We start from the raw sequence: 24,133 nt of genomic DNA, 5'->3' as shown, positions 1-24,133 counted from the left end.
GCCTCCCATGTGCTGGTATTAAAAGCGTGTGCCACAACACCCGGCCCCAAATTACCTTTTTATAAAAGGCACCTTTTAAAAAAAGGAATATTCTAGGGCTGGGCCTGGTGGCGCACACCTTTAATACCAGCACTTGGGAGGCAGAGGCAGGCAGATCTCTGTGATTTCGAGGCCAGCCTGGTCTACATAGTGAGTTCCAAGACAGCTGGGGCTACAGGGAGACCCTGTCTCAAAAAGACCCTCCCCCTCAAAAAAAAAAGTAATTTGGAAATGTTCTGTAAGTTATAAAACATTATGTAAGAGGTAGAAATAATATGGATAATTCAGAAACAGCAAACTAGAAACTTGATACTGTTATTTAAATTGGGTGAAAGGGAAATTTTTGCAACTTAAATTACTTATTTTAATAGTATAAAGACAAGAATGAATGTTTAGGTATTGGTTGATTATAAAGCCTAGTTCAAGTTGTATTTGTTGCAGGTTAAGGAATTTAGTCCCCTGTGTATAGATAGAAAACAAGTTAAAAGAGTTGATTAGAATCTCTTTTACCCTTTAGGGCTTTTAGCATAATCAAGCTAAACTATTAAGTGCCTGTTACTGAGCTAAAGAAGAGCTCACTGATCTAGTGTGCTTTGTTCTTGAAAAGCCAGGTTGAACTGCAGAGATACAATGAAATAGAAATTAGGTCTAGGAAGTCTGAAGAATAGGTATGAACTAGAATACATGGGGGATCAGTAGCAAAGATTTCAAAAATGAGCACATTTCTGAAAACATTTTTCAGGTGAATATTTTAAGACATTTTTTAGTTTTAGAAAGGGAAGACTCACAATGCATCTTGATAGAAAAGTGTTATTTTTAAAATAATAAAGTCTACCTAAAAATAGAGAAGCATTCTCTCCATGGCATTGCCGTATGTGTGGCTGAAATAAAAATGGTAGGTGCCTCAGTCAGAGGCCACATATGCATGATTAAAATCGATCTGTTTCAGGTCAGCACTTGATTTATATTGCTGAATAGGTAAGACTAGGAAAAGTAACTGCTGTGTTGGGGCTGTGGAGACACTCAGGTGAAGTGTTTGTCGAGCAAGTATGAGGTCCTCAGTTCAGTGCCCAGAATCTACTTAGCCAGGCATGGTAACCCCAATGCTGGGGAGGTGGAGACAGGTGTATCCCTGGGGAATCACTGGCAATCAGTCTAGTGTAGTCTGAGTTCCTGGCCAGCGAGAGACCTTGTCTAAGAAACCAAATGGGTAGCTCCTGAGGAAAGACTCTGGAGGCTGTCTGGCCTCTGGCCTGTGCACATGGATGTGCATGTGCACACACCCCAATTAACTGTTAACTTTCTCCTCTCATTGAGATACTACTAAAAATAGTCCTTCAGATTTTGGGGTTGGATTTTAATTTTTCTTGCCTCCTTGTTTCATGAATAAATTTCTACTTGTAATTTCTAGTTTAAAATAACTTTTTAAGAAATGGGGCAGATCTCAGATTATTAATTTTGATGTGACAAATAATAGAAGGCCTAATATAACTTCTGGGAATTCATTTGTATATATGATTGTCAGTTGAACTTGATTTTACTGCTTGCTCTCCTGTTCTGTGACAGCATTTATTTCTGGGGCATTAAGCTCTTTAGTTAAAGGGTGTTACTTGGGATGCTCTGAAGCCTTTGCAATCTGTGCATGGCTATTTTAAGGTTATTGTAGATCCTCATGCCCATTACATACACTGATTTGTTCTCATTCAGAACAAAGTATTTTCACCTGTACTTAGTCATGCATTAAAATGAAACTAAAATGAAAAATAGACCTGGGTGCAGTAGCATGCACTTTATGTGCATGACCGAGGCCAGAGGATCATTGGATTCCAAGACTTTGAGGCCAGCCTGGGTAACATTTCATGAGACCCTGACCAAAAAGATAAAAACAGGGTTAAAGTTCATGTGACAGCTTTCCCCATCACAGCACATTCTGTTTGAAATAGTTTAGGTGTAGCTTTTTAATCTGGGTAAAGATTAATGTTCTGTTAAATATTTTTTAAACCATTTATTTGAAATAGTACTAACCTAGGAATGCAATTTGTCCAGATTTTAAATCCAGTCATGAAAAGAATCGAAGCCAGTGTAAGGGATTCTCCCTAGAGTTACTGTTGTTCTTCTCCCTGCATTTTTTATGAGACGCAGCTGCATGAATTACCTTTAAACCTTTTTAAGTATTACTTTTAAACTTTTTAAAAATTTCATTTTATGTGTATGATCGTGTTGCATGCATGAATGTGTGCATGTATGTGTGCAATGCCTGTGGAGGCCAGAAGAGGGTGTCGGATCCCCTGGAACTGGGGTTACAGATGGTTGTTAGTCATTGTGTGGGTGCTGGGAACTGAACCTGGGTCCACTGTAAGAGCAGCCAGCACTTTTGACTGCTGAGCCATATCTCCAGCCCCTGAGTATTTCCTCTTTTTCCATCTTTTTGAGACAGGGTCTCCCTGTAGCCCCAGCTGGCCTGGAACTTGCTATGTGGACCAGGCTGGCTTCGAACTCAGAGATTTGCGAGCCTTTGCCTCCGAGTGCTGGAATCAAAAGCATGGGCTACCATGCCTAGCAAGTATTTCCTTTATAAATTAGTTTCTGACATGTTTGCGCTCTGCGCTACTGGTTTCACGGTGTAGTATATAAGGAATATTTCTGCTGCAGAAAAGTCTCATTGGAAAGAAAGACAAACTCCTCGCCTTCCTCAGCATAACCGAACAGTTCACTTTAGCCAAGTTGAAGGAACTTTATATGGGACCACCCAGGTGTCTGCCTCCAGCATTTTCTTTTTCTTGATCTTTTTGAGACAGGGTCTTCCTGTAGCCCCAGCTGGCCTGGAACTCCCTATGTAGACCAGGCTGGCCTTGAACTCATAGAGATCCACCTGCTTCTCTGCCTTCCACGGGCTGGTATTAAAGGTATGTGCCACCATACCCGACTACCTCCAGTATTTTCAAATTAACATTTTACTGTACTTGCTTTATGATGGTTAAGTCAGTCCATCTTAGTATGCATTTCAGAAGAAACTCAGCCTTTTAGTTCATGACCTAAGAATAGACTAATAATGAGCAAATTCTGTTCTTATATTTTACAGACTCAAAATGAGAAGGTTGGTCTTTGCCTTGATCATTCAAAGTTGTATTTGTGTAAGAGTTATTTTCAGATGGTCATGTAAAATAATATGCTTTAAACAGATGAATAACCTTGTTTACTGCCCATTTTTTGTTCACTAATTGTATCTTTTCTGAATGCGCTTTATTAATCCTTAGCTAATTGAGTCCTCTGAGTTTATTTAACAAAAGCCATGACCATTCACCTGATTTTGCTGCACATGCAGCCTTTTCTACGTATAGCCTGGTTGTAATATTCAGGCTATGCCTGTGCTGGCCACTCCTAGCCTGCTTTGTTCAGTGTCAGCTTAGTGGAGGCCTTTCCGAACTGGACTGTGGTTTTTGTGTCAAGGTCTTACATCTTCTCGAAGATCACACTAATTTCATTCATAAATGATTGTAAATGATGCCAGCAATAAATTACAATGCAAGAATGTGTTACTTGAAAGCATGAAACAGTATAATTCATTGAAAAAGGTGATTTTAGTCAAAATGTCTGTGCTGCCTTCAATTTAACACCCTCACCACCACCAGGAACTGACAGTTGGACCCAGGACTCATGCATGTGAAGCAAACATGCTGTCACTGAGCTACCGCCACCCCCAGTCTGCTTCATTTTCTATTGTTCTGAGACAGGATCTTTTATCCATCCTTTACTGACTTCAAACTTATGATCCTTCTGCCTCAGCTTCCTGAGGTCCAAGATTATGGGCATATGCTGTTACACTTGCTCAACCTGAATTTAACAAAAGCCATGCCCATTCACCCATTCAACCCTTAGTACAGTTTACAAGAGAATAATCTGAGAAGTTCCAAAAAAGCTCTAATAGTAATAGAACACGATGTGGAATGAAAACAATTGAAACTGAGTTCTTAATAATTGGAGATGCCTTCAGCACAGTGTAGTTATAGGGAGCATGCACAGGCATTTTCAATCTTTCATCACAAGGAAGTTTCAATCTTTGGGAATTTGAAATGGGACATTATTGGAATGAAGAAGACCACAGTTTAGCTGATAGTTTTAGGAAGTAGCCCATTGCACAAAGGCTGAACAGTACAGTGCCACCAGAATCTCAGCCTACTGTTACCCATGTTTAAAAGTTGGTGGTGGTGATTTATAGCATGTGCCTGTAAGTGACTTACTGATGCTACCTGCTTTCATTGCCAGAGTTCTTTCTACAGTTTTCTTCATGAATGATGGAAATTAATGATTGCTTAAGAGTTCTTGCCTATAGAGAATTATATTTAAACCCTTTAGAGCTTATTAAAAATAGAGAAGAAATAGTGAAAGGAGAGTAAATATTTTTTATGAAGTCTTTTTTTTCCTTCCTCAAAAGTTCTTAAGTGGTTATGCTAAGTCAGTAGAACACTGTCCTTTTGAAGGTAGAAAGTCTAGATGATACATAATAATTCCCTTATCCTCTGGGAATATGTTCCAAGACACCCAGTGAATTATAAAACAGCCAGTGGTACTGACTTCTGTATGTGCTGTCTTTTCCTCCACACACAAACACACACACGCAGACACACACACACACACACACACACAAATTTAATGCCTTTTTCATCTTAAGTAATTACTTATTTGTGTGACGACAGGTTTTGAATTAGTGTGACAGCAAAACCATCCTGATTTTTTTCCTTCACAGTTACATGAATAGAAGATTTATGTTTACTGTAGATATTAGCATACAGTCTTTTCCTTATTGAGAACCCTTACCTGCGCTAGAGGAAGCTTCAGGGTTTCTCTTTGGCATATCCGAATTGCCAGCATCTCTACTCCTGGGAGTTAGGTCCGTTAAGTCAAATAAGGGTTACCTGAAAGCAGGGCATGGTGGCGCACACCTTTAATCCCAGCATTCGGGAGGCAGAGGCATGTGGATCTCTGTGAGTTCAAGGCTAGCCTGGTCTACATAGTGAGTTCTAGGCCACCTGGGGCCACGGGGAGACCCTGTCTCAAAAAGATAAACAAACCACTAACAAAAAACAACAAATAAAGCTTACTTGACTAGAACACTGTTAGACCTTGACAGTCTGATACATCAAAGGCTACCAGGTGAGCCCTGTAGCCAGTAGCAAATACAGCATGGATGTACAGGACAAAGGAATTATTCAGGTCCACAGCAGGATGGAGGGGGAAATCTCATCACATGACTAAGATAGTGTGCAGTTGAAAGCTTGTGAGTCATTTGTTTCTAGAATTTTCCATTTACTTTTTTTTCAGGCATAATTGACTGAGGTAACTGACACAGCAGATAGATTGGGTTACTCTACATTGAATTGTAGAAAGGTTAGCATTAATAAAAGATTTAGGGAGAATCAGGTAATGTGTATAATCAGATATCTGTAGATACTTTAAATTAAAAAATTTGTTCAAGGCCATGCAGCGGTAAGTGGCAATGCCATTGTATCTTCGGCAGTAAATAGTACTTTTGAAGTTTACCATCCTTACTCTGGTCATAGATACATGTTGATCAGTGTTTGTGTTATTAACAGTGTAGACTGGCAGTTCTGGGCTCTGCCACAGCTACCAAGGTCCTCCCGGATTGTCACTCCACCTCTGTGTTCCCAGTATCCCTAGACTTAATGTCACTTATTTCCTCTGGTTCTCTTGAAATTCTTCCAGCTCTCACTTTAAATATTGTATAATCAGTACAAAATAGCATCCTTTCCTTCCTTCCTCTTCTCTTTTTTGAGTCAGGTTCTCATTATGTAGCCTAGGCTGGCATAGAACTAAAGAGGTAGCCCAGGCTGGCCTTAGACTTATGGTGACCTTCCTGCTTTAGCCTCCAAAATGCCAGTACTATAGGCATGTGGCTTTAAAAAAAAAAAAAAAAAAAAAAAAAAAAAAAAGTGAGAGTTCCCTGAGAACAGAAATAGACTTACTTGAAATTTTAGAAAGTTAATACTGTCCTACTAGGAGATGGGTCCCCACCTCAGACCTCATCTAGTCTGGTCCTTTTCTTAAAACGCTTGAAGTAAAAATACTATTTATTCCTGAAATCTCATTAAGTTATGTACTGATAACTTTCTGTCATATGTTTGTTTTGAATACTTTGAAAAAAGTCAAAGTGAATTTTTACCAGATAGTTGTCTGGTGTTAATGAGCAGACAAGTGACAAACTTGCGCTCTCATCTGTTCTGTGTTTTAAGTATGAATGTACTAAAGCAGTTATGGTCAGTAAAGGGGTACTTAAAACACTGCAACTGTAATCAGTTTACTGGAAGTTTGGAAACATTTCATAGGCTTTATTTATAGATGGTAGAATATTTTAGCTTTATAGTCTTTTTCTTTTACCTCCTTTGTCCTGGGTTGAGTATGACCATTTGTTTCTCTGCTTCAATTTGTGGTTCAGTAAAGTTACATCTTAGAAGTGTTTGATCCTTTCTAGGTAAGATCAGAATTGAAACTAGTTTTAAATTATTGCAGGAGTATGTTGCCAAATGGTAAATGTGTAATTACATGGTCAAAGTGATTTCTTGAGGTTAGAGGTTTATTAAAGCTGGGATTAAATGTATAGAGGGAGAAGTTAAGCAGGGTGGTCCAAAGCCTGATCAAATCATTTAATTAGCTGTATAACCATCAACATAATTCAGTTTTTCTAACTCTCAGTTTTCTTGACAATAAAATTTATGCTTAATTTATGTGTATGAGTTTTTGTCTGCATGTATATATGTGTACCACATGTATGCAATGCCCATAGAAACCATAAGAGGGCATTTGATCCCCTGGAACTGGAGTCATCAGAGCAGCAAAATGTGCCAAATGCATGATGAATGCCTAGCCCGATCACCAACAATTGAGTGCTTCATAAAAGTTCAGTGTAATTAGTTTTAGGACATTTCATATGTTTTTTTAGAATAGGATTACACCGTCTTTCCCAACTTTTAGATCTCCTTTAATGAAAGTTGAAAATGGAGCCGTATTACCCTGCCTTCCATTTGAGTCATGGGGAAATTAATAATAGCACTGAATTACCTTGCTTAACTAGGGTGATTTGGCTGCTTAGGTGGTGTCTCCTGCCTTCCTAACCTCTCAAACATATCCTCACCCAGGTATAGCATGACCCCTAGGCAGGTTGTTTTGACAGAGGAGTGATGTGCTTTTGCTATACTAGCCATTCTAACAATCATACATTCAGAACTAGATGCAGTGTCAGCCTGCTGCCACCTAAAATCTTAGCCAGAAAATGGTGAGTTAAGCTATACGCATTTTTTTGTGCAGATTCAAGGACTTGTTTGTCCTGCTTGCTTCCCATTCGCTTTCTAATCTGTACCAGGAATACACTTTTCCTTTTAAAAAAACAATTTGATTGGTAGTTTATTTATTTAAATATTTTATTTATTTTTATTTTATGTGTATGAGTGTATTGCCTGCATGTAGGTAAGTGCAACCGTGTTGTGCAGTGCCCAGAGAGGACAGAAGAGGCTGTCGGATCCCCTGGAACTGGAGTTATGGATAGTTGTTAGCTGCCATGTGGGTGCTGGAATTCAAACGCGAGTCTTCTGCAAGAACAGCCAGTGTTCTTAACCGCTGAGCCATCTCTCCAGCCCCAGTAGTTCATTTATTTATTTATTTTTGTTTTTTTGAATCAGAGTCTCCCTGTAGCCCCAGCTCTCCTGGAACTTACTATGTAGACCAGGCTGGCCTTGAATGCACAGAGATCCGCCTGCCTCTGCCTCCCAAGTGCTGGGACTACAGGCGTGCGCCACCACGCCTGGCTCCTGTAGTTTATTTTTTAAATCATGTGTTATACCTTCTTTTCTCTGTCTTTGTCTCAAAACTTGAATTTGAGGTTTTCATCCTTCCTGAATTTCATAGTTCTCCAAAAAGTGTGGATGACCTTGGTACAAACTTGGTATAATTCACCTCACAAAGAGCCTGTTTGAATTATCTCCCAAATACCTCCAAGTCATCGGTACTCACAGGTTCTTTCTTTGGGTGTTCTGTAAGAATTCTTAAATGTCTTTAGTTGGTGATTGCAAAATTATTTTGCTTTTATTCTTCCCTTATGGATTTATTAGAGATCATCTCTTTTCCTTATAGATTATGCCCTAAATTCTATATAGTTGATATTTTGAAATGTTTATTATTTTTAAATTTTGGCTTATGAGACAGGGTCTCACTATGTAGTACAGGCTGTCCTGGAGCTCACTGTGTGCCTAGGTTGGCCTCCGGCTTATAACCCTCCAGCTTTAGCCACCTACATCCTGAGCTCCGCAGTGTGTGTCATCAGGTCTGGTACTTTCATACCCTTATTATTTTTCCCTGTTACTCATTTTAATTTTTATAGTTCCCTTAATGATATCAGCCAGTCTTTCCTCAAAAGCATTTTCTTTCCTCAGTTTCCCCAAGATAGACCCTTGGTATAGACTGAGTCATTCTGGTACCTATGGTGTGGACTGGGAACAACCCCCTTCAGTATCTGCCGTTCACCTTTTCTGTCCATTTTTCTTTCTGTTGTTCCAGTCGTCACTTGTAGTGTATGTAGGAAAACTGTCTGTACAATATATATATATATATATATATATATATGTATTTTACTTTTTCTCTGAGCCTTTAGAAATGATACCCAGGTTTCCTTTTAGCAGTATTTACTGCAAATGATTCTGAAGAAAAGGGTGTTGCAGGGTTCAATAAATCCTTGTGGGCTCTCTGAGTCATACCAGATGCAAAATCCAGAAACAAAGCGCCATACCAACTGTCAGGACATTTGCCCTTCTGTATTTGCCGGTAGGAAAATGTCTGTGGAATGTAAGAGAATTTTCTTCTCTTTGATAATTAATAAAGGAATCCTTAAAAGTGATGTTGTGGTTCTGTTTCTTAGAGCATGAATTAAGAATGCTCTTCCAGAGATTTGACCAAACCATACTGGGGCTGCACCTGTTAGAGTGTCAGGCTTGAAGTGGACCCCAGAAGTGCCCGTGGGATTGCTGCCTTACATTCATTCACACTAATACTTAGGGCACCTGTTCTGTGTTAGTCCCACTCATAGATTCTGGAGATACAGTAGTGTGTTAAATAGTCCATCACTAATTGATTGACCTCTCTGGCTGTTGTAATAGGATTAGATAAATAATAAACTGCTCTCAGGAGTATGAGAAGTATTGCCGAGCAAAACAAGGGCAAAAGGGAATGGGGAGTGTGTAGAAAGAGGAGGGGCTGCAGCTTAAAACAGCTGGTTAGAGAGGTCCCAGTGTACAGATTTCAAGGGAAGAAAGGTACAAGCCACCCGCATATCCGGGGAAGAGCATTCTGTGTAGAATATAAAAACTCAGAGGTTGGTTGGTGGTCCAAGAACAGGAAGAATGAAGAGTCTTGCCTCTCATATTTTCACAAAAACTCATATACACACATTCAAAGGAGTGTTAAAAATAACCAAAAGGTAGAGATAGCACAAGTGTCCCTGTGCTAATTAAGAGCACATTTATACAGTAGAAGGTTACTTGGCATTATGAAATGAATAGCATAGTGTCACAATGTTTACTACTCACTGCCAGGTGGTGGGGTGAGGAGGTCTAGGCTGTGACCACTCACATTCTCCTTACCAAGGTAATGTAAAGGTTTTAGAGATAGTGATGGCTGCAGAAGTTTTATGAATATACTGAAAACTGAATAATACACTTAAATAGTAAATTGATAGTGTTTGAATTGCATTCCAAATAGCTATTGTATTTTTAAATGAAAACAGTTTTATTCTATGAAAATACTTGATTTTGGGCTGGGCATGGTGGTGCATGCCTTTAATCCCAGCACTCAGGAGGCAGAGGCAGAGGGGATCTCTGAGTTCATAGGGCAGCTGGGGCTTCAGGGAGACCCTGTCTCAAAAAGACCGCCCCCCCAAAAGAAAATACTTGATTTAAAATAATTGTGGTCTATAAAGATGTAAGCAAGTTAAAGGTAGCAAGAATCCCTACCATTCCATCCAAATTATTAACATTCTGTTATGTGTCCTACAATATGTTTCAGAGTTCATTTATGTAAGGAGAAATAGCCAAGCCCAAGATAAACCAAGTCCTGGGCTGGGCATGGTGGCGCATGCCTTTAATCCCAACACTCAGGAGGCAGAGGCGGGCGGGCGGATCTTTCTGAGATGGAGGCCAGCTTGGTCTGCATAGTGAGTTCCAGGTCAGCTGAGCTACAGAGAGACCCTGTTTCCAAAAAAAAAAAAATCCACATTCACATTCATTTTTAGCTTTATATAAAATTATTCGTTTTTTCAAAAATTTCCATTCTCTTAGTAGTCATCCTAACACTATCCTGTAAAGTTACCCAAATCGAAGTGTTACTTCTTTTCAAGACAAATAGCTTCTGGATTTTATGCACTTTCAGTTTATAGTCAACAAGTATACATAGAATACATAGGTGTTCTCACTCATGTGACTGATTCATCACACACATTCAACAGTCTTAACCTGTTCTCTATTCTGTCCAACCATAGGGGCTTATGAGTCAGGCTGCCATAGAAGTTTCTGAACTCTTAAGCTTCCAGTTTCTTTATTATCTTGATAAGGTCTGGTTAACGCACAGTAATTTAAGGTGTGCTTTGGGAGGTGCTGTGCTGGTGAATGCAGAAAATGGAATACCATGTTGCCTTAAATGTCATTTTCTCAATTTTTAATTCCATGGGAAAAGGTTGTTCTGTGAAGGCGCATTAGGCAGAACAAATGACAATCTGGGTGGGCACAGTGTTTGTTGAGACAGGGTCTCACTGTGTAACCTGGATGGCCTTGAACTCTGTAGGTAAACCAGGCTGGCCTGGGACTAAGAAATCTGCCTGTCTCTGCCTCCCGAGTACAGAGATTAAATAAAGTCTTGCACTATCAGGCCAAGCCCAGTTTTTTTTTTATGAAGGTGATTTTTCTATATAAGAAAAGGGGGGTTAGAATGGTTGTCTTTGGATCCTAGGCTGAAAGTTACCATATGAGCATTTTAGATTCCTTACTATGGGCACATTACTTTTCTAATGAGAAAATTGTTATTTGTAAATCCTTATTTAGGAAAGCTGTCCTTTAAAGTGCCAGCTACAGCAGCATGACTTACCCTTATACAACATAAACCTTCTGGAATTAGTTTAACACTTTAAACATTTTTAGATACCCAGCATGTGCCAAGGCACTGTTTGACAGTATGAGATGTAAAGACTAGTTTTCATCTAAAAAGTTTTACTAGATTCCATTCACTCAGGATGTTGACTGAGGACAGTTCTTGTCCTCAAAAAATCTAGTTTGGTGGGGAAGAGAGGTGGCTGAGGAGGTAGGATGTGGTGCTGAAGACTGAGAGCAGTGAACAGAACACTAGCCTCATAGAGCTGGGAAGTCAGAAAGAATGTGCCTTTGCAGTGAGCGATTGCAGAAAAACTAAGTAAAGCTGCATTTTTGTCTTCCAGGTTTCAGCACAAAATGAACATAATTAGAGAAAATAAGGATTTGGCATGTTTCTATACAACAAAACACTCATGGAGGGGCAAGTAAGTATTCCTATTGGCTTTACTTTTCTGGACTTCTTGTAAAGTAGCATTACTCAGTCTCAGTATCTTGAATATGGCACAACTCAGTACTGTTAGCTTTCCTGAAAAGTATATATACATGCATATTTTAAATGCAAACCTTACCTTTTTTTTCCTTTGGTATTTCTAGTTTTGTTTATTTATTTAGTCTTTTTGAGATAGGGCCTCCTTGAAGCCCCAGCTGGCGTGGCACTCGCTATGTAGACCAGGCTGCCTCGCTCTCAGAGAGAGCTGCCTGCCTCTGCCTCCTGAGTGCTGGGACTTTTTTTTTCTTTTTAAGAATTGAAAAGTAAGGGCTGGAGAGATGGCTCAGCAGTTAAGAGCACTGACTGTTCTTGCAGAGTACTCTGGATTCTGTTCCCAGCACCTACATGTCAACAACCCTCCGTAACTCCTGTCCCAGAGGATCTGGCACCTCTGTTGTCCTCTGCAGGCATTGCACGGCATGGGTGCTCTTACATATATACATGCAGAAAATATGCTCATACACAGAAAATAAAATTTCTTCTAAAAAATCAAAAAAAGGGAAAAAGATTGAAAAGTAACAGTCAGTTTGGCTGCTGTAAGTTTCAGCTTGTGTGTACTGCTACTGTGTTAACGCTATAACTTTGTTATCCAGAGTCTGGTATGTGGAGCCACCTATTGTCATATCCATTTGCCTCCAGTGAAGTTTGGAACTTAAGACTGTAATGAATTTTAAAATTTGAGTTTTCTCTCCCCCCCCCCCCCAGTGGAGGTGATGACATTTGTTGTTTATTTTTGAGTCTTTTATTCAGATCAAGGTATAAATGCTTTTGCTTCCTCCTATAAGATGGATGGTAATTCCTTCCCCGTAGATTATTATGGGGAAGGAATTATTATTATGTATATTATTATGCAGATTAAGTGAGGTGATGTGGTGTGATTAAAGGTTTTCGTATCTGCCTCAAATACATTGAGCATTATCTCAACTTATGAACTTAGATGTTAGCATAATAATAAGAACACTTATCTCCATTTTTCTCCTGATAGTTTCATTGAGCAAAGTTAAGAGAAAGGTGGCATATACAGGGTAGTATGAATCTTTTTTGTTCTTTGAATCAGACTTCAAATTATGTTTAAATTATTCTTATTTTTTCTTGAGTCATAGATTGCTCTGTCATCATAGCTGTTTTAATGTTTATTGCACACTGATGCATTAATTCTAGAGAACAAACTTACGGTAATACTTTGTGCTTTGTGAGCTTCTTGGTAATTGTGATCATCGAGAATTTTTAAAAATGCTTTTAGAGAACAGTGCTGAACACAGATTGCCCTGGCCCCATCGCAAAGTGGAACGTGTCAAACAGTAAGACAGGGACCATCTGTAAAGTCTACTACATTTTCAAAACACAACACACAGATTTTCATAACAGCTTTAATACATAATTTGCATACCATAAAACTCACCCTTTCAAAGCCTGTAACTCATTTATTTTTAGTCTGTTCATCTATTTATAGGATTGTGACATCTATTCATAGGATTGTGGCATATCGCCATTATTAGAATGTACTCATTACCCCAAAAATACTTTCTCTAAAATCTTCTTAAAACTTAGTGAGTGATTACTCCTGTTCCCTCCTCTTCCCAGCATCTGACAGGCACTTAACTTACTTCTTGTCCTTGGGTGGTCTATTTGGAATGTCTCCTAAAAATGAGCAATATAAAGTATGGTCTTTTGTGACTGTCTTCTTCCCATTTACTGTTCAAGGTTCACCATGTGTCAGCATGTCAACACTTCATTTCTTTCACTGTCATCGTCAAGATTCTATCATGAATGTACGTTTTGATTGTTCATTGGTTCATGGACATTGTACTGTCTCCATTCTTTTAGTATTAGGAATAATGCTTCTGTGAATGTTCATGTACAAGTGTCTGGATAAATCTATACTTCTGGTTCTTTTGGGTATATGCCAAGGAGTGGAATTGCCAGGTCCTATGGTAACTCTATGTTTAACTTCTGAGAAACAGCCAAACTCTGTGAGTGATGTTGAGTATATTTTCATGTGTTTATTGGCCATTTGTGATCTTCTTTGATAAAATGTCTTTTCACATCATTTACCCATTTTTAAACTGGATTTTTTTATTGCTGAGTTTTAGGGGTTCTTTATTCTAAATACAAATCCCTTACCAGATAAATCATTTGTAAATATATTCTCCAGTTCTTTGGATTGCCCTTAAACTATCTTGATGGTGTTCGGTTAAGCATAAAGTTTGTAATTTTGATGAAATAAATCCAATTTATCTACTTGTGTGTGTGTGCGCATGCGCACACTGTCATTTCTAAGAAGCTGTTGCTTAATCTAAGGTCACAGAGATTTACTCTGTGTTTCCTTCTAAGACTTGTTATTTTGAGTTAATTTTTGTAGGTGGTGTGAAGGATCCACATTCATTTCTTTGCATATGAAGATCTTTTTGTACTTGAATCACTTGTTGAAAAGCCTATTCTTTCCTCTTTGAGTTGTTTTTATACCACTGTCAGAAGTCTTGACCATAAGTGGGGATTCTTCATTTGATTGCATTAATTCTAAATGCCTACTTATCCTTATGTCAGCACTATACTGGTATGATTGTTGTAGCTTTGTGCTATTTTGATACTGGGAAGTATAGGTATGCAACTTTGTTATTTTAGTATTTTGGATATTCTCAGTTTCTTATATTGCCATATCTATTTTCCAATGAACTGTTAATTTTCTTAAAAAGGTGGCTGAGATTTAATAGGCATTACATCGACTCTCTCTCCATTAGAAAATATTGCCACCTTAACAGTGTTGACTCTTTTGATTCACAAACATGGGATCTTTCCGTTACCTGGATAAAGTTTCTTTCAACAGTGTTTTATTTTCAGTCTCCTTTCTCAGGTAATAATAGCTGTTTGGTTGGGCTGTGTACATGAACTTGAGACTGTGAAGCATTGAGACTTGTACTAGTCTTACCTGTTTCATATAGCAGTTCTAATCAAGATTTAAAGTCTTCTTTGCCAGTGTTAATGTTAAAATAAAAATGTCTTTTTTTTTTTTTTTTTTTTTTTTTTTTTTTTTCATTTCAGCTGCCAGTTGAACCTTCTCTCTAGAAACGTCTTTATACAGTAGATTCCACATGTGATTTGGGGAACTGGGATTTTTTAGCGATTCTATCCCCATATTCTTGTTGCTAAGTCTCAGGAAAATGTTACTGATTGTGGCAGTCACCAGGCTACAAGCTTCCCTTACTGTTGACATGCTCCAGATTGTCTCCTGAAAGATAATCATGTCAGCTTTTGCTGAAAGATATTCATGTGAGCTTTTGTTGTGTCCATTATGCCTTGCTTTGCAGTCACCACATGCTTTTGTTAATACAGTCGCTCGCTGTAAATGTGCACTTCTTGGCTGGCAAAGTAATTTTTCTTCTGTACTTGTTATTTCTCCACTTAGAAAGCACATACATGATTTAACTACCTGTTTGTTCTGAGAGGAGCAAGCAGGGGGAAAATTTCAGGGAGGAAAAGCACTTTTCTTTCATGAAAACAAAATTTCCTCTCTGGCCTAAGCAAGTCATTTCAGGCAGGAAGGAAGATGCAGATGTTTTCAGTTAAAGCGGAAGTATAGATTCACTTCAAAGTTACATGTTCTTAATTTTCTGTAGATGGAATTTATAAGTGCAATCTACTTGCGAATCTCTCTAGTGTTTGTGTATATTAATACATCAGATTCTGTGAATTTGAAGGATTTTAGTATCTGAACAGGATTTTAACAACAATAACATTACAAAGTCAGTGACAGATGCTCACCTTGTTTACAGACAGTTGTGTAAAGATTAGATACAGGAAATTGAGAGAAGAGCTGAGGGAAAGTGAAGCTGGTGAATGTTTGATCCCTATATTCAGGAGCCGTTGGACAAGAGAAAAGATGCCCTTCTCTTTTACTTCTTGGCCTTCCCACACTTCGCCAGTCCTGATACCCATAGGAATCCTGAAGGTGTGTATGTATGTATGTATGTCTTTGTTTTACCCTAACTCTTGAGGCTGACGGCCTCTAGGCTGCAGATGAGTACATCCTGAATTCTCCTCATGTTTTCGCTGTATAGCTCTCTCTAGCTGTTGTCAGAGAACATGCAATTTGGAAGTGCAAACTGGATCACATCTTTATAGGAATCATATTTTACAAACAGTGGGTTAAAATGTTACTCCTCTGATCTGAGAAAGACTATGGACATTGTATCCTAGAATCTAAGGCCTTAAAATACATTTTCTGGGATGCCCCTTCTCAAGAGTGGGGCATCTTTCTCACGAGTTATTTGGGTGGATGTTGCAGTATATCTTACCCATTGTGTCTTTTGTCTGGGGAGTACAGCTTCTGATGGGAATGAGCCCTCGTAGGTCAAAATGGATTTTTACCAGAACTGAAGTTTCCTGGTGATATGAACAGACAAGTGACAAATTTGCTCCCTCCTCTGTTCTCTGTTTTAAGTATGAATGTACTAAAGCTGTCATGAACAGTAAAGGAATATTTAAAACACTGTAATTGCAATTATTTACTTTCCTGGATGTCCTAGTTTGTTTCTCCACTGCTGTGACAAAACACTCTGACCAATACCAACTTGAGGAGGAAAGGTTTATTTTGTCTTACATCTCCCGGGTCACAGTTCATCAGGGAGCCCAAGGTAGGAACTCAGGGCAGGAACTGGAGGCAGGAGCTGAAGAACAGGCTTACTGGCTTGGAGGAACACTGCTTACTGGCTTGCTCCCTGGCCCATGCTCAACCTGCTTACACCACACAGGCCCACCTGCCCAGGCATGGCACCACCACAGTGTGCTGGGCCCTTCCACATCACACAACAATCAAGAAAATGCCCCATAGACATGGCCACAGGCCAGTTCTATGGAGGCAATTCTCCAACTGATGCTCCCTCAACCCAGGTGTGTCAAGTTGACACTAAAGCTATCCAGTACACTGGACTTTTGGGATCTCCCCCTCCCCACCAATCTAGCAGAATAACGGTGATAGGAATAGCAGTGGTTATTGGTTGTTTACTTGCATGCCAGGTACATGGTTCAAAGCCCCTCTCAAGGTTTATTTCTTGTAATTCCCACATTGTGTGGTAGGTATGTAGGTTATCCACATCTTTCAAATGAAGACAAATGGAGAAACTGTTACTTAGCACGGCTAAGCAAGTTATTGGAGGGTATGTAGCTTGTTAGTAGGCCAGGCAGCATTTGAATACAGGCAGCATGACTAAAGTTGGTGGCTGAACTGTTATGCTGTGGTGCCTCCTTGGCAATGCTCAACCACTGATCTCTGAATTTTGAGAATCCTTATGGTTCATTTGTCCTCAGTTTCATTGTTAAGTAGACTGACATTCTAGTTCAAGAAACTGGAGTCTCAAACATTTTATTAATGGAATGAAAAATCCTAGATTCTGTGATGATCCTAAGGATTTTGAGAAATTAGCAGCCAAAACTTAATTTAAAATGGCTCAAGGAACTATAATATTCAATGTATAACAGGAAGAATTCAGATTGGAAATCTGACAAAGAAGATGATAGTCTGTGTGAAACTGAGAGATGGGTCTTGGATCAGGGTGAAGCTTGTAGGAAGTGTATATTGGATCACTTGTGAGGAACAATTGTCAGTATCTGCAGAATTGGGAAATTAATACAGTTGGGAAAGTAAGTTCCTTGTACCAGTAATGGACAATTTTAATTGCTAAATTTTCCTATAACATTATTTAAGTTTAAGCTATATAGTATGGGGCCTAGCCTCATGGACCTAAACAATGTTATTTCTATTCTGATTAGATTTTTGATGCCATTGAAGGAATTGAGGATTTTAAACTTTAAAAGTAATAGACAGGGCTGGAAAGATGGCTCGGTGGTTTAGTGTGAACACTGATCTTGGAGAGGAGCTGATTGGATTCCCAGCATCCACATTGGTTGGCTCACATCTGCCTATAACTCAGTTCCAAAGGGATCTGATGCCTTACGTACTAGAACTTAGGTGCTCAAACCCCCACATAGGCACGTGTGCATATAATTAAGAATAAAATAAATCTTAAAAAGTAATATGTAAAAGATGTGTCCAGTACATAGCTTAATAAGTGAATAGAGAATAAAAGTAATATGCAAAAGTCTTGGCACCTCAAGAATTTGAGAAGAAAATTTTTTCCATAGTTTACCATAAGAAAGTAATGTTGAGTTTTCTCTGCTATGAAAAACCTAAATAAGAATTTTCTGTGCAGAGGAGTCTGACAGTGTGACAGTATTATCTGTGTGTTTTTGTGCTGTCTCTTTTATAGACATACATTCTAATTGTTACAAATAGGTTAAATACCCAGGTCTGCAATAAACTTTTAGATAGTGATTAACAACTCTTTCTTCTTAGTACTTTGACATTTCAAGATGTCTGAAATAAATAATAAAGTTTGAAGGAAACTTTTATTTTTTTATTTTTTTTCTTGAATTTTTCTGTTTCATATAATACATCTTGATCATATTTAGACCCTCTCTTATCTGCACCCTGGCCCCATATCCCCTCCACCAGAGTTGATGCATTCTGTCATACATGATAAGGCCTATTGAGCCAAGTTTGTGTCCCCAAATGTGTCTCGGTGTGAGTCCATCCACTGGAGCCTGGTTAATCTATCTGGCATCACTCCCTTAAAGAAAATCAACTCCCCCTTTCCCAGTAGTCATCAGTTGCCAGTAGTTCCTCAGTTACGGTTGGGGCTTCTTACCCATTTCCTACTTCTCTGCTGGGTTTCTGTCTGGTTTGAGCTTTCACGGGTCTTGTGCATGCTGTTACCATTGCTGTTAAGTTCATATGAGTTACTTCCCAACTATCTGGAAAACTGTTTCCTTGTGGTCATTTACCACACCCGGCTCTAACAGTCTTTCTATTACCTATTCTGAAATGGTCCCTGAGCCCTGGGTGGCAGAGTTTTAGTGTAGATTTCCTATCTGGGGACAAGCAGGATGCAGTCTCTTATTCTCTGCATTTTGGCCAATTGTGGCTTTCTGGGTAAATCACCATCTTTTAACATCAGGAAGCTTCACTGGTAAGAGTTGAGAGATGCATTAATATTCTTTCTTCCTCTTGTTCCACTATGTGCTGGATGGCTTTAATTGTCAACTTGGCATACCTGAGTAGAGGGAGTCTCAATTGGGGAGTTGCCTCTATTGGACTGGCTGGTGGCTATGTCTGTGAGGCATTTTCTTGATTGTTGAGGGATGGGGGAGGGCCCAACCCACTGGGTGGTGCCACCCCTGGGCAGGTGGTTCTGTATTGTATAAGAAAGCAGGCTGAGCATGGGCCAAGGGAGCAAGCCAGTAAGCAGTGTTCCTCCATGGCCTGTGCTCTAGGTTAATGCTGAGTTCCTACCTTGGGCTCCCTGATGAATTGTGACCCCGGAGATGTAGGCTAAATAAACACTTTGCTCTGCAAGTTGGTATAGGTCAGAGTGTTTTGGCACAGCAGTGGAAAAACAAACTAGAAGAGAAATCGGTACCAGGATTGTGGGTTATTGCTGTGACAGACCTAACCTTGGTGTTTTGGGGAGGATTGTGGAAGCGTTTGGAACTTTGATCTGGAAAAGCCATTGAGTACTTAGAGTTTGTTGCTGTGGAGCTTGGAACAGTTATGCTGAAAGAGTTGTGGATGGTGGAGGCCTGGCTTGTGAAGCTTCAAAGGGAAGTGGAGACTGTCAGGGCTGTTTGTATGATATCTTGAATTGAGGATCTGTGGGTTCTGGTTGGCTGGGGCTGAAGAATCAGCTGTGATTAAGAGGAGACCAAAACCACTGAAGTAAATGCTTGCTTTACTGGGGCAATTGATGCTGGTTAGCTAGGACTGAAAGATCAGCTGTGTGTAACAAGAGACCAGCAGCACTGAGGTGAAATCTTATGGAAAATATTTCCTCAGGGTCAGCACACAGAAGCTGTGGTCCAGAGGGGGCCCGAGCCACCATCTCAAGCTAGAAACAGGAGTTGGTAGTATGTTAGAGTCTCCTGCATGGTTCTGGTGTTGAAATTGTGAAGGAGTCACAGAAAACAGCTGAGGCTTGGCACCCTGAGAGGCCAGGAAAGGCCATTGGTGAAAGTGCAGCTTCAGTTTGAGTGAAGACCCCAGGATTAAAGGGATTATGGAGAGAATCTGAGGCTTTGCACCCCGAGAGGCCAGAAGAGGCCATTCGTAAAGGTGCAGCCTCAGTTTCAGTGGAGACCCCAGCTTTTCAGATATGCCAAGACCACAGGATGACCACCAAGGGCAGCAGCAAGCGGAATGGAGCCAGCCTGGGCCTGTGCGATGAGCTGTGTGTGGGGTGGATGGTAGAGCCAGAGAAGCTGAAACCCTTTGGAGCCCAGATGATCATGAGTGAATCCCAGATGTCCAGCTTTGAGCTACTTTGCTGGACTAAGGTTTTGCTTAAGTGTGCCTGATTCTTCCCTTTGAAATAAAACTACTTGTTTTTAATTTTGCAGAAGCCCACAGTTGAGAGACTTTTAAAAGAGACTTTGGCTTTTTAAGTGTTTGAGTTTTTTAGGGATTGTGGAGCTTTTAAAATTGTACTGTTTATGTTGTGATCTTTTTTTAAAACAATTTTATTATTTTTTTATGTATATGCATGTATTGCCTGCATGTAGGTAAGTGCATCCATGTTGTGCAATGCCCAAGGAGGTCCGAAGAGGCTGTTGGATCCCCTGGGACTGGATGGAGTTAGGGACAGTTGTTAGCTGCCATGTGGATGCTGGGATTCGAACCCGGGTCTTTTGTAAGAACAACCAGTGTTCTTAACCACTGAGCCATCTCTCCAGCCCCTTATGTTGTGATCTTAACATCATACCTTGGGGATAAGAAATGGGAAGCTTGTAGTTTAATAGTGATGTGTTTGTGTGTCAAGTTGACAAGGGGTCAGTAGTGCTGGATAGTGTTAGTTGTCAGCTTGATATACCTGGGTAGAGGGAATCTCAGTTGGGGAATTGCTTCCATTGGACTGGCCTGTGGCCATGTCTGTGGGATGGTTTCTTGATTGTTGAGTGAAGTGGGGAGGGCCCAGCCCACTATGGGTGGTGCTACCCTTGGGCAGGCTGTTTTGTATTGTCTAAGAAAGCAGGCTAAGCATGGGCCAGGGGAGCAAGCCAGTAAGCAGTGTTCCTCCATGGTCTGTGCTCCAGTTCCTGCCTCCAGGTTCCTGTTCCGAGTTCCTACCCTGGGCTCCCTGATGAACTGTGACAGGGAGAAGTAAGTTAAATAAACCCTTTCCTTCCCAAGTTGGTATTGGTCAGAGTGTTTTGATACAGCAATTGAAGGCAGACTGGAACATACTATGGTCTCAACATTAGGCATAGAGGTTGCATTGTAGGTGTGTCACTTAGGGCTGGGCACCTTACAGACACTTATTCTCTGTGTTTGACTAGTTATAGAACTCTAATAGTTGCCATGTGTTGCAAAAAGCTTTGAGTGTTGAGAGGTACACATGTCAGGCTAGTTGGGAGTTCTTCAGTGGCAGGAACAGGAAGGAGCCTAGGCCCAAGGCAGGCAAATGGGGGAAAGTGGGTAGTTCTGTCTAACTGAGCAAGGATATGCTCCCTGCAGCAGCACAAAAGGACTACACTTCTTAAAGGACCATTTTCATATCACTGTCATGTTGTTGAACCGAGCACAGCATTAGGTGCTTATTTAATATTGGGTCGGACTGTGGTAATACTTGAAATAGTATTGGTAAAACATACCTGTCCTTCCTCCCAGTTTTTTTAGAAAAGTGACACCCTGAAAAAAATGTTATAAAAATTGTTTTACAGTTGAAAGTGGTATTCATAAAGACTATAAAATCGAAGGATGTTTGTAGCAGTCTCATACAAAGACAGTAATGTAGGAATGTGTTTATGTAAGTTAATATAAGCTTTGTCTTTAAAAATCTAGGTGTATGGAAACTTTTTGTCTTTAGTTTCTGGTATATAATAGACTATCTAGTGGGAAGCATAAGCTAAATAAGTTGTTATGTAATACTAGTCTATGAATTATGAAAACTAAATGCCCATTTCCTGTAGGAACATAGTTATATGTATACATTTTTAGTCCCTAAATAAAAAGGAAGCAAGTGTCATAGATCAATCAGTAATGAATATTAGTTTTTCATTTGAGATACTAGGTGCTTTTATATTTTTCTATATTTATGTCATTATCATTATAAATTTCTCATGAGCTCTGCCTTAGTCTATTGCTTTTGTTGCATTTAGTTCCATGTGGTTGTATTTTTCTAACCAGAATTTATTAACTTGATTGTTTAAACTTAAGGTAGCCAAATTTAAATATAAAATTCAGTTGTACTTATCCATATGTTAAGTGCTCAGTAGCTTCCTGTGACTCATGGCCACCTGATGAGGCAGTGGGTTAATAGGTAGAGAATGCTGCCATCACATCAGAAAGTGTTTTTGGACCATGATCTGCACGACAGAGTTATATGAGAACGATGTTAACAAATAAGGAAATTTAAAGTATTGCTCATATCCTTGGTTGATGCAAAAATGGATGATTGCAAAAGTCCTCAAAATATTAGTGAACCAAACCCAAAAGGGCATTAAGGGAAGGTTTCACAGTAGGTAAGTGGGATTCATCCCAAGTGTGCGAGGATGAGGTAGCATCCATAGATCAATAAATGTGATGGAGTATGCCAGCACACACACAAACCATGTGGTCATCCCAGTAGATGCAGAAGTCATTTGACAAATTGAACCATCCTTTCATGAGGAAAATGCTCAAGAATGCAGATATAGAGGTAAAGCAGTTCTATTTATAAGAGCTACAATAAAATAAAATAGGGATGAGTTTAACCAGAGACAAAAGAGTTCTACAATGAAAATTATAACACATGAGTGAAAGAAGTTGAACATACATACTCACATTTACATATAAATATACATATACATATACATACATAAACAACACACAGCATACACACATACAGCACACTAATACAACACACACAACACACATATACACATAAACATACACCACATACACACAAATGAAAAGATAACCTTGTACGTGGATTGAAAGATTCTACATTGTTAACATATCTGTATTACACAAACTGATCTGCAGATTTTAATGTGGTATCTGTCAAAGTATCTGATATCATTCACAAAACAAGAAATTCTAAAATCTGTATGAAACTAAAATAAAACCCCTGATTGCTAAAGCCATCCTGAGCAGAGATAAAGCTAGGGGCTTTATGCTACCTGACCTCAAAATATGTAAAGCTGTAGTAATTAAAAAGCATGGTACCAGCGTAAAAGCAGACACACCAGTGGAGCAGAATAGAGCCTAGGCATAAACCTGTGTATCCGCAGCTGTGCTAAGAACATACAATAATGAAGGACAGCCTTTACAATAAATGTTGCTGGGAAGATTGAATAAACACAAGCTGAAAATGAAACTACACCCTCATCTCTGACTGGTTAGAAAAACTAAACATTCAATTATAGTACCTAAAACCATGAAATTGCTAGATCAAAATGCAAGAGAAATGCTTTAGGACATTGGAGTATCAAGGATTTGGAGGCAACAAGACCCATTGACAAATGGCATCAAACTAAAAACCTGTAAAGCAAAGAGTCAACTGAGTGGAGAGAAGCTACAGAGGGGGAGAATGTATTTGCAAACTACACAACTGGTAAGGGGTTAATAATCAGAATATATAAAGAATTGCAAGAGCTCAATAGCAAAAAATAAAAATGGATAAAAGCCCAGGTAGCACGTAGACACTTGACATACAAATGGCAATAGGTATGTGAAAAAAATGCTCAGCATTCTGATCTTTAGGAAATGTAAATCAAAACCACAAGATTTCACATCACTCTAGTAATGGCTATCACCTAGAAAACTAAAGGTGGGACTGAAGAGATGACTTGGTGGTTAGGGACACTGGCTGTTTTTGCCAAGGACCCAGGTTCAGTTTCCAGCACCTATATGGCAACTAACAATTGTCCATAACTCCAGTTCCAGGGGATCCAGTGCCCTCTTCTGGCTTCCGTGGGTATGTGTGCATGTGGTACACTTATACACATAAAAAATAAATTTAAAAACAAAAAGGAAACTAAAGATTACAAGTGCTGGTGAGGATAGGTAGAAAAGGTAACTCACACTCTTGGTCGGAATGTGAATTAGTACAGTCACTAAGAAAAACTGTAAGTAAGGTCTTCAAAAAACTCCAAGCAGAACTGTCTTAGGATTGAGGAATCCCACAACAGGGTATATAACCAAGAGAGACCACTCTCAGTGCATGCGCACAACAGAATACTATTCAACCGTAAAAAGAATGAAATTGTCATTGTGATGTGGATGGAACTGAAGATCAAAATAAGGCAGGCATACAGAAAGACAGTTACTACAAGGAGCTCACTCACAGGTGGAATCTTGAAGATTTTATCTCAAGACTAGAAAGGTGGCTCGGCTATTTCGAGCACTGGCTGCTCTTGCATAGGATCCAGG

General features: G+C 39.5%; 1 protein-coding gene across 1 annotated transcript in view; it reads left to right on the top strand.

The window, feature by feature from the left end:
- Dnajc13 (DnaJ heat shock protein family (Hsp40) member C13) overlaps positions 1-24,133 on the top strand; it is a 133,638-nt gene that overhangs the window by 8,009 nt on the left and 101,496 nt on the right. The window contains exon 2 of the mRNA XM_008825087.2: positions 11,528-11,608. Within this exon, the coding sequence (XP_008823309.1) occupies positions 11,541-11,608 (68 nt within the window). The 5' untranslated portion in view covers positions 11,528-11,540. The remainder of the gene's footprint in view (positions 1-11,527; positions 11,609-24,133) is intronic.

Source organism: Nannospalax galili, unplaced genomic scaffold (assembly GCF_000622305.1).
Source record: "Nannospalax galili isolate Female #2095 unplaced genomic scaffold, S.galili_v1.0 scaffold369, whole genome shotgun sequence".
In the NCBI taxonomy this organism is placed as follows: domain Eukaryota; kingdom Metazoa; phylum Chordata; class Mammalia; order Rodentia; family Spalacidae; genus Nannospalax; species Nannospalax galili.
This window is presented reverse-complemented; position numbering and strand designations above follow the sequence as displayed.